Consider the following 16,218-nt stretch of genomic DNA (forward strand, 5'->3'; position numbering starts at 1 on the left):
GTGTGTGTGTGTTGGCAAAGCGATAAGACCTGTATAAAAAGTAAACCATAACAAAATGCAATGATTTGCAATTTTTCATTTCATGAGGTTCAAAACGTGAGTTGGAAGCAAGTAGGCCAGTTCAGCACCCGACTCTTCTACTACGAAGTATCCAGTTTATCATCATCTTACTGAAATATACATGGACTTTGCTGAAAAGACATTCTGTGAATGGGAGGCCATGTTGTTTTCAAACTTGTATATACCTTACAGGACTGATGGCACCTTGATGTTTTCCAACAAAAATGTCAAATTTAGAATCGTCTGACTAGAAAAAACTGTTTTAACCTGTATTTGTGGACGGCACAGAAAAACTGTACTCACAGACAGTGATTTCTGGAAGTGTTCCTGAGCCCATGCAGTGAGTTCCATGACAGAATCATGATTTTAAAGCAGTGCTATCTGAGAGCTCAAAGATCATGGGCGTCTAATGCTGATTGTCACTTTTGTCCCTTGTGCACAGAGACTACTCCAGATACTTCGAATCTTTTGAAAACTTTATGTACTGTCAGTGATGAGATATTCAGTCTTTATAAGTTTATGCTGAGGAACATTATTCTGAAAATGTTCCACAATTTTTTGTAGGTTAGTCAAGCTCTACCCAAGCACTTCTGAGACACTCTTCCCCTCTAAGATGCTCATTTTATACCCAGTCATGTGACTGACCTGCTACGAGTTAACCTAATGGTAAATGGCCTGTATTTGTATAGCGCTTTACTAGTCCCTAAGGACCCCAAAGCGCTTTACACATCCAGTCATCCACCCATTCACACACACACATTCACACACTGGTGATGGCAAGCTACATTGTAGCCACAGCCACCCTGGGGCGCACTGGACACTGGCACCACCGAGCCCTCTGACCACCACCAGTAGGCAACAGATGAAGTATCTTGCCCAAGGACACAATGACCGAGACTGTCCAAGCCGGGGCTCGAACCGGCAACCTTCCGATTACAAGGCGAACTCGTGAGCCACAATCGCCCGTAATGTTACAGTTTGTTCCTTCAGTTGTCTTTTTAGTACCGCTTACGCTCGCTGCCCGTTGTCTTTCTCTCAACATTTTCAGGAAGTGTTTCCGTCATCAAATTCAAAATGAGCCAATCCTTGTCATGGAACAGTAAAATGTCTCAGTTTACACAATATGTTTTCTGTGTTATATTGCGAACAAAATATGGGTTTACGAGATTTGCAGATCATTGCATTCTGCTTTCATTTATACAGCGTCCCAACTTTTTTTGGAATCGGGGTTGTAAATATCTGTCTGATGAACACATCTCACCTTATTTCCACATGAACATTTCTGTTTGCACACAGTGGAGGTATAAATATGCAGTGCCACTCAGCTCTGTGCTATATTTAACAGAGCATCCATTGCTATTTCTGGTAGTTCTTTTTAAATCTGAGACAGTAACAGACACACAGAGGGGCATCTGGAGGTTTTCTGCTTTTAACTTCAAATCCGTTATTATCTTTTTTTTTAAAAAGCAGTGAAGTCTGACAGTTTGACACTTAGTTTATTTATAAAATCAAATGGTGTAGACCTGGCTCAGTGAATTTCAAAATGCAGTGTGTAGGAAGAGATACAAAATAGTACAATAGTCAACCATCACTGACATTTCTATACAGGAAGATAACATTCTCTACATTTGAGCATTAATCTTCGAGGGGAAAAAAAAGCTCCTTTCAGCAACACTACCTGATAAAGGGAGTGGGAGGGTTACGCCTCCCAAAGGACTGTGCCCAAAGTGGAGTGGAGCGACCCGTTGAAACACACAAGTATAGCAGGCGATGCCACATCCCCAGTCTCGCAGGACATCTTTACACTGTGACAGCTCGAAAGTTAAAAAGGCACCACACAATACAAGTCACAAAGGAGATTCTGCCACACATTTGTAATGCTGAAACTGACAAACTTTAAGGCGGATGTCGTGTGCAAAAAACATCTTGAATATGTGTCACGCGTACTGTTCGGTGTCCTCTCTGGTGAAGTGTGCTTTGATTTCTTCCTTTACGACTGACTTCTTTAAAAAATATCTGAAACATGTGAAAGATTTAAAGAATGATTGCATTATCACTATGTTGCTTGGTGTCACAGGCACATTCCAGGCTTCCAGGGAGTGAGTGGGGAGAGGAGAGGTGCTGGAGGAGGCCTCGCTGTGGATTTAGTTCCTGTAGCTTTTACGTCCCTCGCCCTCCTTGAGGAAGGTCCATATGAGGGTGTTTACGATATCGGGCTGGTCCTGCTGCAGCCAGTGACTGGCCCCGGAAATGATGTTAAGACGGAAATGATTCCTGATGTAGAGGCGGCAAGCCTCGGCCATTTCCTGTTCCAAGAAGGCATCCCGCTCTCCCCACAGCAGCAGCACCGGAGACCTGACGTGGTTATGGCTCAGAGGGAGGGAGCTACAGAAAGAAAGGAGCGACATGAAAAGCCTTCAGTTGATCACATTCGTCCCATATTCTCTTCACTGGCTTCCTGTTATCTCCAGAATTTAATTTAAAATCCTTCTCCTTACATACAAAGTTCAGAACAATCAAGCCTCATCGTATCTCACACGACCTCAGAGTACCTTATTATCCCGACAGAGTACTTCTCTCTCAGACGGCACAAAAACTTCACAAAACTATATTTATCCCAGCAACATTAAACTATATTTAATGTAGCTAGGATTGACTCCGAGCTCCTCACAACCATGTTAAGGATAAGTGGAAGAGAATGGATGGATGGAGGGATTCATGTCCATTCATGTCATGTACCAGATTTCCGATGGACCCGCAGCACCTGGGTCTTAATTTAACATCCTGTTCTGTAGTATCAGAGTTGTTAAACATCACATGCAGTACGGCACGCTTCTGCCGAGACGTCCTCCAGCCTCCATCCTGTCTCAGACCAGAAAGCAGATATACATTTAAAAGGATGGCTGAATGTTGACTGTGCATTCACCTATTTTTGTCCCCTCTGCATTTAGGTATGCTATCCACGAACAGACAGACTAAGTGGGCATGGGTCACTGAGATTTCTTTTACGTAAGCATACAAAAGCTACTCTGAGATAACTCATTGCTTGAGAAGGGAGCAGATGGCCCGCTCAGCCATGCATGTATAGGTCACATGTCAAAATTGCATGCACTGAGATTTTCTTTGATCTCGTTTATGCGGACCATTGTTTGCCAGTAAACATGTAGGAAAGATGTGAATGTGAATATGAGACAGTATTGTAGCACTGACAGAAGTAGAGGCTCAGTTTTCTGTTCCCCCAGAGTTCTGACAGTAGATGGTGCTACTAAATGCAAACTACACAACAAAAACCTCGTTTATCCTTGGAGCGTAGAACATAACGTTTATTAAATGACACAACTGAAAATTACTTTTCAAGCATGAACAAAAACTCAACGAGTAAAAAACATTTAAAACAGCTATTTTCTGCTATGTGTCTGGCAGTTTACTGCTCATTTATTTTGCAGCTGATATGACCGTGGCAGTCACAGCTGAGACTGTGGTGCCAAAACACTGGGCCTGTCCTTGCAGCTCATCGTGGAGCGCTTCCTCTGAATGTTTAGAACTGAACTGTGCATACTGCTGATCTTCAGTATTCCTATTTTAATGTAAGAGAGCAAACTTTTATTTGGTGTGTTTTTAACAGCTTTTTAACTTTAATATTATTCTTTGATATCTTATAAATCATACAGATTTTGCTTAACACATATGACATATCACTGTTATATAGAGATTTTAAAAATCCTTTCACATAATCCATCCTTGGCTGAGTGAATTCCCCACCTGAAGACATTCCTGTAATAGTTGAGGGCTCCTGTTAGAGCTCCCGGTTGTGAGAGTGCGTACAGGTAGGCTTCCAGATCCTCTGCGGTGAGCCATCGGCCTTTCCTGCCGATCCCTGTGCTGCGGCTGGTGAACAAAGCCTTCAGAGCCTGCAGCAGACACACAGCAGCAAACACTGAGTGAGGTTTGCATGGGCGGTACGTTCTGATCTAGACAGCATTCACAGAAGGACGTCCATGTCGCTGTAACGCGAGTCAGAAAAGGTACTTCTGTGGTGAAATCAGCTCTGATGACCTTCAGTCACAGCTCTGGCTCTCTGACTCTCTGCTGGCTCGACGACACTGCATGCTGTGCACCAGCGCGAGCATATGGCAGCATTCTTTCATTTAATTAGCAAAACTCTGACATACTGATTATATTAGGTGATATAACACCAGTGTCTTAGAAATGCTTAAATAATTATAAAGCAAGGAATTTAAATAGAAAGTAGTTTTTAGTTTTACAGTAACATTAAACTCACAATAAGCGGAGATTTGAGGTGGTTTGGATGAGTGTTTGTCATATTTTGGCTAACCTTTCACCTTTTCTCTATTTCCTGCATGTGTGGTGTGCAAATCAATGATGGTATACTGTAGAAATCCTCAGCCTGTGGTGAAAACTGCAGGGAAATCTGGGCAGTTACAAAAAGGAAAGACTTGGTTTGAGGTGTTTATCATTGTTTTAAACTAACAGCAATACACACACAGACACAGCAAGCTGTCCTCGTTTCAACACATCAGCATTTTCTCTGTGTCTTTGCTTTCACAACAACTGATTAACTGCGTATGAGGTGTTTAGTAGTCTGTAAATTGTAGCTACAAAAAATAACCCGAGGCACTGCTCTATGCGCTATGTGTTAATTAGCTGTTGATGAACCGAGTCAGGTTAGTCTTTATTTTCAGTCTACATGCTAACTAAGGTAAGCTAAGCTCCCAGCTGTTGCTTAATATTTAATGAACAGACATGAGAACAGTGGCAACCTCACATCAAACTCCGGGAATAATCAAGCACCGGAAATACCGAGAGAACAACTAGAATCTGATCACTGAAAGATAAAATACAAACTGTGTGTATTTGTAAATCTTCTAACACGAAGACAAGATAATATTAAGTACAATTACTTTTAAACAATGGGAAGAAGAAGATAACAAAATTGAGAAAATAAGAAATTAAATGATTAATTACTAACAATATTTAAAAAATCCGGATATTATTTTGTAATAATCTGTAATCCACACATTTCCTGCAGTTTGACCTGATGTAAACACCAAAAATAGACACTGCTCGTAATGTGCGGGGTACACTATTGCACATGCACATCCACACACGCATACACACGACCTTGACATTGAAAGTCCACACACAACAGACCACCTTGAAATCATTGATGGAGAGCATGAGCTCCGGGAAGCGGGGCAGCTGGAAGAAAAAGTAATGACTGGATTTCAGCAGCTGGCTCGGGTGACGCAGGGCATAATCTGGAGGAGAGGAAAGGAGAAGAAAGGGGACATTTAGTTTCTCGACATAATTAAAGGGCAGGTTTCTTGTGGACATGATAACTCAGTGCCTCTCTGTCTGCACCATTTAAACCAGCTGTTCCAGCTTCATATTAGCCTCCTCTAATTAGTGTCTCATCAACTTGCTCTTAATGCAGAGGAGGATTTGCCAGATGGATGCAAACATCCAACTGAAGTAATAACACTTCCTAATTATCATTAATAATTACAGTAGTAACCCAAGAGTCAAACCAGAGCTTCTCTAATTAGCGTGGAGAATACTGATTTTCCAGCACACCGTCCTGAAATCATACCTGTGAACACAGACGGATGCGGACAGTTGAGAACAATGAGTTTTGTCACCATCTCGGGGTAGTGAATCGCAAACAGCCACGCTATGGTCCCACCCCAGTCGTGGCCAACGAGGCAACATCTGTTGTAACCTTGGAAGAAATAAAACACGAATGAAGGAAGCTGGAAGTCCATTCTAACGTTAAACCTAAGCAACAATCTCTGTGGCTCAAAAGTGAAGCCAACATAGTGAGCAGCAGCAGGGAGGATTTAATGGCTTTGGTTGAAGCTGTATACCGACTGCTTTCTTACATACAGGATGTCAGTGGGGTACTTTGAACTCTTGTTGGGTTGAACTGGATGTGTCTGCAGCATTATTTTACCATGTTTAAGTCATAATATATTTAGTACCGGAGTGCGTTTTGAGCTACAGAACACTTGTTGGCAAATGCAATGGTCATTTTGTCAGATGTCTTCATTCAAATCCGAAAAATAATATATATATATATAAACCAAAAATTCACCCAGCGAAATTACATCAGTGTAATTTCATAGCTGTCTGCTGTGCTTGTGCTATAGCTGCAAAATGGTAAATACGATTCATGCAACTGGCCCTTTGGTTCGTAAATGGTCCCTTACGGTTAAAGAAAAGAGGATAAAAAGCCCCAAATCGACACAGTGGGTGATGCCACAGGGTCTAGCCACTTTGTTACACTGATACAGTCCATTGTGTAAAAAAATAAATTTAAAAAAATGCCACTGCCTGAAAATCACTGTTGACTTTCTCAGAGGACATTTACACTCATCAAAGGATGGATTTCATGACATTCAGCCAAATGCTGACCAAAGTCAAGGCTTCAGTCTGATCACATTACTGTTGCAGTTGCTACAAACTGATCCCCTTACCTGAGGTCGCACCATTTACACCTACTAATATGAATCACCCCAGCAGGCCCACTGATGTTGCTGATGCTACAGAGGAAGAGTCTATAATCTTAGACGGGGAACTACATCTGGAAAATAACAGAGCACCACGGCTCTTTCGGCTGTCCGCCTTTTGGGCTGTTAGCAGTTTACTGACAACGCTGAAATCTGCTACTGACATGGTAACTAGCATAACATGTGTTCTGTGAATGCAGGCAGCTGGGTGGCTCTCATTGGCTCTAAGAGTTGATCACAGATTAGAGAAGAGCAGTTATCAAACAATCAGTGCTTTCCTTCTTCCACTGAAATGACCATTAAGTGATTTGCTCAGCAATGTGCATGACTGAGTGCTTAGCTCCCAAAAACCTGTTAGGCAATTGACCGGGACAGCCAGAACAATGTAACGAGATGCAAAACATCGTGATAGAACACTTGTGGCTTTTTAAAAAGATACAATATAAAAAAAATCAATGGTTCAATTTAATTTGTGCAGTGCACAGAGCGTTACAGACTGATTGCAGTTCCTTCCAGCATTTCAAAGATGCACAACCTCTCAGCTTAATGTTTTGATGTTACAGGCCACAGCTTGACTGTTGTGGTCGAGTTTCACCTCTCATTGATTCAATTTATAGCTGCAACAGGCAGCTGCAGAAAGCTTTGTTTAATCCTTCCATTTTCCTGACTGCTTTTCCAATCCTTGATCATCCAGTCACTACCTGAAGGATAAAAGAAAATTTGAAACATAACACTAAACTGAAGAGCCAGATATTACCTATGAATGACTTTGAAGTAATGAAAATGTAAATGTAACACATGATGTGATCACAAAGTTCACCAACTCCAGGTGTTAAAAAAGGAAAGTGATCTGAAAATGAAAGTAGGGCTGGTAAAGTTGTATCACTGCTGAGGAAATAGCTTTTCCTCAGCAGTGATAGTTTTTTTTTTTTTAATTTTTATGGTTTGGGTTGCAAAATTTTATGATCGCACCTCATTTGTTTACCTCAGAAAAGTTTAAAAGGCAGAATTACGTCAGTGTTTAACAATGTTTACGCCTTCTTCTGTCACATTTAACTGATTCATCTTTGGTTATTAGGTACTTGCTGAGTCCTGGAAATTTCAACAGTGCTACAAGGAAACTTAAATGGACAAGAACAAGAGCGTCAGATAACCAGAAAGGTTGTAGGCAGCAGTTTAGAGAGATTATTTGAAGCCCTATATTTTAAGTTCAAACTGCATTTGAAATGAAAATGCTGCTAACAGTTCCTCTGCCTTTCGTGTGTCTTCCATTTGTGTTTGGCTACCATGGAGGAGTGCGACCGACAGAGTTTCATGCCCACGTTTTGGTTCATTTTAGCCGTGTGTCTGCGTTTCCAGATCTACAGAACTCCCACAGTAAAATATTGCTGTAATAAAACAGAAATTTTCTTTGATACTGAAAAGAGTGAAGAAAGCACCTCAAAGACTATGCAGGAAAATCAAGACACGACCTTTTCGGCTTCCTTGTAATTGACACTGAAACAGCCGTGTTAACACATTTAGATGTGAGGCGACAGGTGTGAAGGAGAATGAAAGGGCTCATGTCCACTGAACACAATCTTCAGCGACATTTCAGGGCTGAGACAGATTACCTGATAGAGTGTGTAAGCCGTGCTGAAATGACAGGAAAAACACTGAGATACGTTGGCCAGTTAAAGAGCAAAAACTGTCATTCTGGCCAGATAATCATTAGCTGGTATGTGCACACCACCTCAGGCTAGCTCCCTGCCAGTGTTAGCACGCAGTCAGCAGGCTTTGGGCTCTGTATCTGCAGTGTCCCATGTTCACTTAGAATGAGTCACAGGAAGTTTGTCATGCCGTGCTGCAGGCCTGAAGGCTGTCCACGGCGTAACATTGATAAACAAGTTTATTTTTGACCCAAGTAGCTGTCAAAACACTCTCCGCTCCTCGGACTGATTCCGAGATTACAGGCACGCAGTTCTCCCGTGTTTCCTCACCTAAGTACTCCACAATATCTTTGACATCCGTGACCAGGTATTCGAAGCGGTAACTCTCAGTGGAGAGCGGCAGGTCGGACTCCCCGTAGCCCCTCATGTCGATGGCCACCACACGAAATTCACTCTTGAACTCACGCAGCTGGTAACGCCAGGAAAACCTGAGGCACACACACATTTGACAAGTATTATTGACAAGACGATGCAGGTTAATGCCTGTTTCTCATGGATATAGAGATTTTTCAATTTAAGTTTATTGGCATTTATATTACATATAATACATAAGTAGGTAAAAACAAAATCACAGTTATGTAACAAATTATCAAAAGCTTTCAAAACGGATCTAAAATTAGACTTCAAACCTTCAAAGAAACCTTTTAACGGGGACAGTGTTTAATGTCTTTAAAAGCGTGAAGATAATGTGTCATTTATACAGCTAAGGAGCAAGAAAGTAATTTGTGCCCAAAACACTTTATGAACCCCTTCTGCAGTCTTGCTTTTGCTCAAACATTCATTCATTTTCTACTATGGTGGATTTAAAGCCCATTCTCCTCTTTAAGGGGTTCTTCCATTTCTCCTAATGTAGTTAGACAGCAACATCGCACTTCAAAACGAGGCAGTTGAGGTGCTTCGGGCACCTGACTAGCATGCCTCCTTAATTCCTAGAGATGTTTTAGGCATGTCCCACTGGGAGAAAACCCCAGGGCAGAGAGATTATATCTCTTGGCTGGCTTAAGACAGTGTCCCCCTGAAAGAGGTGGCCAAGAAGAGCGGGATCTGAGTATCTCTGATTAAACTGCTGTCTGACAGAGACCTGAATAAGTAGCAATAAAGGTATGGACATATGGATGATTTGCGTAATAAATTATTTTCTCTCTTCAGGGTAAATGTGTGTGTGTTTTTCACAATTCTAGCAACTTCCCTTGTTTTCTGAACTCGCGTCTCTTCTCAGGATTAGCATGAGAAGCACAACAAAGTAAACACTCTATGTTTTCTATGGTGACGTACGGCATTTATCCATCATGCCTCTTGATAAATGACTTTTGCTTAGGACACACCTGTGCTTCCTCACTCCTAGCTCCTCCACAAGCTTTCTTTCTCCTTCAGGAGCAATTAAGGAACTGATAGCTGAAGGAATATAATTTCCAGGCCACAGAAGGTGAGAAGATGCAAGGAAGGATAAGTTAACAAAATGGAAAGCCTCTTGTTTGTCTTTTTATCTCCAGTCCCAGAGTCTATGACACAGACTCTTTCTGTTAAACATCTGGAGTCTCTAAGTCCAAACAGCACATTACGCAAGTGTGTTCACAGGCCTTTCCCCGCGATTACGATTCTTACAAACCAACTTTGCAAACTCTCTTTTAGAAACTAGCACTCAGCTTTCTTTCCAGCTGAGTGAAGGTCACCTCTGGATAATAGAAGCTGTTTTAGATTCTAATCCGCCCACTGATGTGGACTGGGATGACTTCCTAATTGAAGATCTTGTCAGCCCCCCTCCTCCTTGTCCTCTTCCTCCTCAGCCGAGTAACGGGGGAAAAGCAAAATGCAGAGCCCTGCCTGTGATTCTGATGAGTCAGGATAAGATCCCGGCTCTGAACCCTTAGATCTTTGAATACAGAAGAGGGCTGAAGGAAAATAAGCCCCTTGCAGCCCTCCATCCCCCTCCTGAACACAGAGTCTCATCTTTCTTATTTCTGAAAGGGAATTAGCACATTTTAAAAAGCACTCTTTCCAAGCACCTCAGTACAGTTTCATCGTTCCTCTGAAGGATATGTCAAGTGAAGCAGAAAGAGCTCCCCTCTACCGTTAATTAATCCCTGTCCTGTCCGCAGCTTAGATAGCATGCTAGAGATATGGACGGGCTTACAGTTCTTGACAAGCTCTTTGGCCCTGATCCAGACGCAACACTCAACATCATTTTTCATTTCATATCAGGAGGAAGAGAGCTTGAATGCTTTGGACCCCTTTCCCCCGATGGCAAATCATGTCTGTGAATGAGGACTCCTCTCTGCTGGCTTGGATTTGTTTTTGCAGGCCCACAGCCAGATCGCAGAGATTTAACACTGCTGCTGAGCAAGGGAGGAATCCTCATAGTGGAAATTTTAGAGAGATGACCAATGCAGCAAATACCAAATACAACTGCACAACACAACATCTTACAGTCTGGTTTAGAGAAGCTTTTACTGTTACTCTGACCCTGATTTGCCTCTGACCTACCAGAACTCAGGGAAGCCGTGCAGAAACAACATGAGGGGCTTTCCTCTCTCACCAGCAGCAACATAGTGGAACCTGAGGCCAGACTCCTGCACAGAAACAAGACACACAAAGACACATTTGCACATGAACAATTCAGCCGTCACTTTTATCCAAAGCCATTTAGTGAACACAACGGAACAAGCCAGCGCTCCTAAGTGACTGTTACTGAGGGGAGCTGCAGGGAAAACTACTACGGGGAAACAAGACAGGAAGAGCTTGTTTTCTTTTGAGCCATTAAATAAGAATCAGTGTATCACAAGCTTGTAAAATCATGTTTACTGGACCTGAAACACTCTTGTGAATTTGTTTCTGCAGAATACTAAGTGCTCTAACAAACTTCAAGACTCCTTCAGGAAATGTTTGTAGACATTTAAATGTACATGTGTAATTTTAACACAAAAGAAAATTATGACAACACCTGCCCACATTTCTTACATCCACATTTAATCTTCCTAAATAATCTAAAGTGCTATAATATGCGAATGTTTCATTTTGAAAGTTTAAAGACAAGACAAGCAGTGTCCCCAATATGTCAAACTAAAGGCTCATGAAAGATAAATAAAATTATGCAGAAGACACCTACAATATTTCCATCTGATGGAAAAAGTGAGAGTAGAGAAGAAGAACAAGTTAATGTAAACGCTTGTGTTTAAATAGTTGGAAGTTCATTAGATTTAACAGGGTTTGATTTTTTAAATCTTTTTAAGAAACATATCAAAGCTGTGCCTCAGAAATGTGGGGATTTTTTATTTTTTTGCTTTTCTTTCTCATATATCACTGTTTGGGGTTCTGAGAAAGAACAACAAATACTTTAAGTGCGCATTGTAGGCTTGAGATTATTGAAGCATCTCTACACAAGGCAGTCAGGTGAATCAAAAACAGGAAAATACGGCTTAGACCTTTGCAATAAACTGGTGACCTGCTCTGGGCGTAACCTTCCTCTCACCCTACAGCAGCTGGAATAGATTTCAGCATTAAACAGAAGCAAAGAGGAAAGCTGCGCAATAGCGGGCTGACACAAAAAGTCCCCTACTTTACTCTAAAGTCTTTAACCCACCTGAAGCTTCAGGTTCCTGCACTACACTTGTGTAAGCTACATGCAGGACTGCTTCCTTAGTTGTGATATCACCAAACTCCTGCTTCTACAGACGTGTTGCTAAGATGGATTTAAGTTGGGCATATTCTAGAGTCAAAGTCAGCTGATAAAGTTGAATTGATTGTTCTTGATAAAGTTCAATAGCTCAAGTGAGATAATAAGAAGCCAAAGGTGTTTCTGTTTTTAGGCAGTGGGGGCAGATTTAGTTCCTATTTAGCAAAACGAAGCATTGTAACAAGAAACTTCAGGGTCACTTTATTGTGCTTGCTCTGCTTGGTTTAGAGGCTTCGCGGCTACACTTAGGATCAAATTGCAGGTGATGCGAAATAACATCCGCAGTAATCATTATATTAAGAAAACAGAGTATCAGACAGGTACTTGTATATTGAATGATTTTGTTCTAATACATATAGTTTTATAATTCTGTTGATGAATTTTATGTCACATGTTGAAATGAAATGGGTGTTAGCGCACTTCAAAATGCTACTGCTTGGACTAGAGTCTATTATAAAACAAATCAAATACAAAGAAAGCAATATTATTGGGCTATTTAAAGAGAAAGACAATCCCCCACAATCCCCACCTTGAGGTGTTATTAAGTGTCAGATAGAAAAGCTTCTCTGTTTTTATTTAGTGGGGATTAGGTGCTTTGGAGGATCTGAGGCTCTTTCTCTGAATATATCAGAAAAACACAGTCTCTGCAGATTTAGCAAATATTAGGATAGATTTCTGAGTGATGTGCTTTTTGGATGGTCAGCAGGATTTGTGCTGATCTTTCCAATGTGTTTGAGTATGTGTACAAGTTTTCTTTGTGTGAGCAGGATAGTTATAAATATTATTTTTTCTGTTGACACTGTCAGTGAGCTGGACAGACAGAGCAGAAATGCAGGTTTTCCCTCCTTCACTTTGAATTTTACTTACTATTTTTAGCCTCTCATTGTGACATGGTGGGACAGTGGTTAGCACTGTCACATCACAGTAAATCCTCCGGACAGCAGAGGGTTTCTGTGTAGAGTTTGCATATTTTCCCCATGCCTGCAAACTCCCTCTGGGTACTCTAACTTCTTCCCACGGTCCAAAGTCATGAATTTTAGGTTAAGTGGTGATTCTAATTGGCTATTGGTGTGAATGTGAGTGTGAAAGGTTGTCTGTCTCTCTGTATCAGCCCTGTGACAGACTAGTGACACGTCCCGGGTGTACCCTACCTACTGCCCTATGACAGCTGGGATAGGCTCCGGCACAACCCTGAATTGGATAAGTGGAAACAATGGATGGAGTGGATAAATGGTATTATGGATGGATATTTAGCTGTTCATCCCAATTCATTTTAATATTTGATCAAATTTTATTTGCAATTTTATGGTTTTGTAAAGTAATCTGCTTCCATGGACATATACTTGCAGTACTTTTTTCTTTCTTGTATGGTTACACGTCAGCAGATTTATTCTGTTCACTTTAATTATTTCCCCTGCACCGTGTTGTTTTCAACCAAACCCTTCATGCACTGTGCTCACTGCAGATCAGATTCATTTGCTCATGGAAAACTTTGGTTTATGACTAAGAAGCACATGCTTTAACAGGCACGTATGAGTGTTCTTGCGCTAAAACAGTGTACATGTATTCTAGTACTTGTTTAAGGTATTTGTCATTCTCTGCTACTTTTGTGGAACATTTATTTTTAAACACATTGCTATTCTCCAACAGATCATGAAGTAGATCAGAATTCCTTCTTATATTAATACGTTACTAATGACAATCCCATAATATAAGAATGACAGGTACATGCTGCTGTACTTGTCATGCTTTAAGTACATCTTGTGTTGGTAGTCATTCCGAAGTCTAGGATGTGAATAATTCTTCCACCCCTCACATCGGGACATGCTTTGATATTTTAATTACATAATCCTGAACACACACTGTAGGTTGGTAGTTAGAGGCTGGCAGCACGCTGCATGCAGAGACGTGAGGCGGAGGAGCTGTTCTTTCAGCACCACCTGAGCTCCGCGCCAGCAAGCCTTGACTCCACCAAAAACATTACAAATAAATAAATAGAAGCGCTTCGCAAAAACAAACAGACGCTTCGAGATTGTGCTAAAACATCGGGCCCCGTTTGGATTTTCACGACGCGACACGGCGGAAAGGTGTTGAGGCGTTTTTTTTTGCTTTTTTTTACACGTGAACACCCTGGCGTCCGTACACACACATACACACACAAAGGCTGTTACCCTTACAGACACCTTTCATGTCCAAGTGCGTGCGCGTCTCTTACCTTGATCCTAACATAACAGTGGGTTCCCAAGGACGTGTCATTCAGACAAGCCGGGGGAGTTTCACGAATCACCCATTGGAAGGTTGTTGTCGGCCTTAAAACGATGTTCCACCAAAGTTTCAGCAGGGCTACGATGGCGCAAAGAGCACAATAACCGTATATCAATGACCAATACCCCAAAACTCTGATTTTCAGCGCAAGACTGATTAAAAATATCAGCAAGTTGTGGAGCACTCTCGCCATCTTTACATTGCCGCAGGAAATCAGCCCGGATCACGTTACCTATTGATTGATTTCTGTTAACTGGTCGTTTCTGTTTAAACACCGCTCTGACAATGCCGTCGTTTCTTTACCAGCGCATACGCACGACTGTCTGAAGGGAGGATCCCAACAAGCGGCTGAATGGGACGGTGGCAAGAGCATCACGTCAGATTTCACGCGTGCGTGTGACAGCCGTGGCTGTTTGGAAGGAGACCGTGTTGTTGACTATACAAGGCAAGTCCGAAATCGAGCAATAAGCGTCTCGATGCGGAGCTTTACGTTGATTTACATTGAACAGCTAAGAGGCGCTGTTAAGCAGCAAAACCTCCGGAGGAAAAAAAATCACTGCAAAGCACCACGGCTTCACGCTGTTATGGCAACAAAGCTGCGATAAAAAAGAAAAAAAAAGGTCTGCGTGACTTCAGCTCATCATCAGTGAAATAATCCCCGTTATTTTAAATGATCTCACCAAGCGCTTCATGAACAATAAGTGGCGGTTTCCCGGTTTAATTAGCAGGTAGGCTGTGACTGCGCATTGATATGTTAATGAGATGCGGTGTCACAGGTGTGTGGCTGTCAAGTCTACTAAATCACACACGGACACGAGCAGGTCAATTATTCCGTTAGAAAACCGAAGCGGGGACCGGATAACACACATCAGAGGCCAGTTAACCGACTTTGGATTAGCTTAACCCCTCACGTGGCTGGATATGTGGAATCGATAAAGACCTCTGTACGCTCACGCGAATATATGGAGGCCCAACCATGGCAAAATGAAGAAATCCTTTCCCCAGCTATTCACAAGGGGTCGCTACAGCGGACAGCTCCACATATTTGATTTGGTAGATTTGTTACACCTTATGCCCCTTCTGAGGAAACCCTCCAAGGGCTTTGATTCTCCTCTTGGATCAAACCGGATCCTAGGCGAATCTGTAAATCGCACTAGTAAAATTAAACAGGATTTATATTTTAAAAACATAAATTGTAAAAAGAATTATCCTAACACTATTTGCACTTAAGGGGAACAAACTACAGTTAAGTTTTATTTATATGTTTAACTCAACAAATTTAAACTTAACAAATGTTAATTGCCATCTCACCCCGAACAAAGCTTGTGTGATCATCAGTGTTTCCCTCTGCCTTTAAACTCAGCTTTAGTTATTTAGCCAACAGGAGGTCTGTTACTATGTATCTAGTCTCCCACATTTTGACTTGTCTACTAACTCTTAAACATTTTGTTAGTTTGGATGCTTCATTGTAAATCCGACCCAGAGACGCTGTGAGAGAAACATTTTAACAGAACACATTCTTTAAAAAGCAAGGATGGCACCAGCATTTCAAAAACAGTTTTGTTCCTGTTTGAAATCTACCCTACATGATGTTTCTTTTTTAAATCCAAGACTTTAATCAAGCTCTGCACATAATGCAATAGTAAACCTATACTGAATAGATATGTTCATATATGCCTGAAGCACAAATACTGATTTCTACCCCTTTTTAGTCATTTATTTATTTTTTACATTTACCCCTCTATTTTACTTATGGGAATACTACAACATATTTACAGCTACATCACATTTATATTGTAGAAATTTACTAAAACATTCAGACATTTAGATTCTAATTTTAATGCATTTAAGAGAATAACCTCATCTATAATTAAATCCAATTGATTTATCAAAAACTCATCACTAATTAATGGATTATCAATATTCATGACTGCACTATTACCAATGCAGTTATGAATAGTAACTCCAAAGAGCATGTGGTTGA

General features: G+C 41.3%; 1 protein-coding gene across 1 annotated transcript; it reads right to left on the minus strand.

The window, feature by feature from the left end:
* Window positions 1–1,755: 1,755 nt before the first annotated feature.
* ephx4 (epoxide hydrolase 4) lies at window positions 1,756–15,134 on the minus strand. The gene is made up of 7 exons (XM_040040457.1): window positions 14,185–15,134; window positions 10,781–10,866; window positions 8,567–8,724; window positions 5,672–5,800; window positions 5,236–5,339; window positions 3,823–3,971; window positions 1,756–2,445 (listed from the first exon to the last, which is right to left on the minus strand). Exons 1-7 carry the CDS (start codon window positions 14,425–14,427, stop codon window positions 2,205–2,207), a joined length of 1,110 nt encoding a protein of 369 aa, XP_039896391.1. The 5' UTR covers window positions 14,428–15,134; the 3' UTR covers window positions 1,756–2,204.
* Window positions 15,135–16,218: the final 1,084 nt, after the last annotated feature.

The sequence above is a fragment of the Simochromis diagramma genome, unplaced genomic scaffold (genome assembly GCF_900408965.1).
Source record: "Simochromis diagramma unplaced genomic scaffold, fSimDia1.1 OVJJ01000026.1, whole genome shotgun sequence".
NCBI lineage: Eukaryota > Metazoa > Chordata > Actinopteri > Cichliformes > Cichlidae > Simochromis > Simochromis diagramma.

What these genes read in the sequence shown, in the direction of transcription:
- ephx4 (XM_040040457.1), bottom strand. Translation starts at nt 14,427, where the DNA reads ATGGCGAGAGTGCTCCACAACTTGCTGATATTTTTAATCAGTCTTGCG. An exon ending in AGATATTGTGGAGTACTTAG is followed by an intron (nt 5,801 to 8,566) that starts GTGAGGAAACAC and finishes ATTTCTTCCAAG; the next exon opens with GTTACAACAGATGTTGCCTC. An exon ending in TATTACAGGAATGTCTTCAG is followed by an intron (nt 2,446 to 3,822) that starts GTGGGGAATTCA and finishes TTCTTTCTGTAG; the next exon opens with CTCCCTCCCTCTGAGCCATA.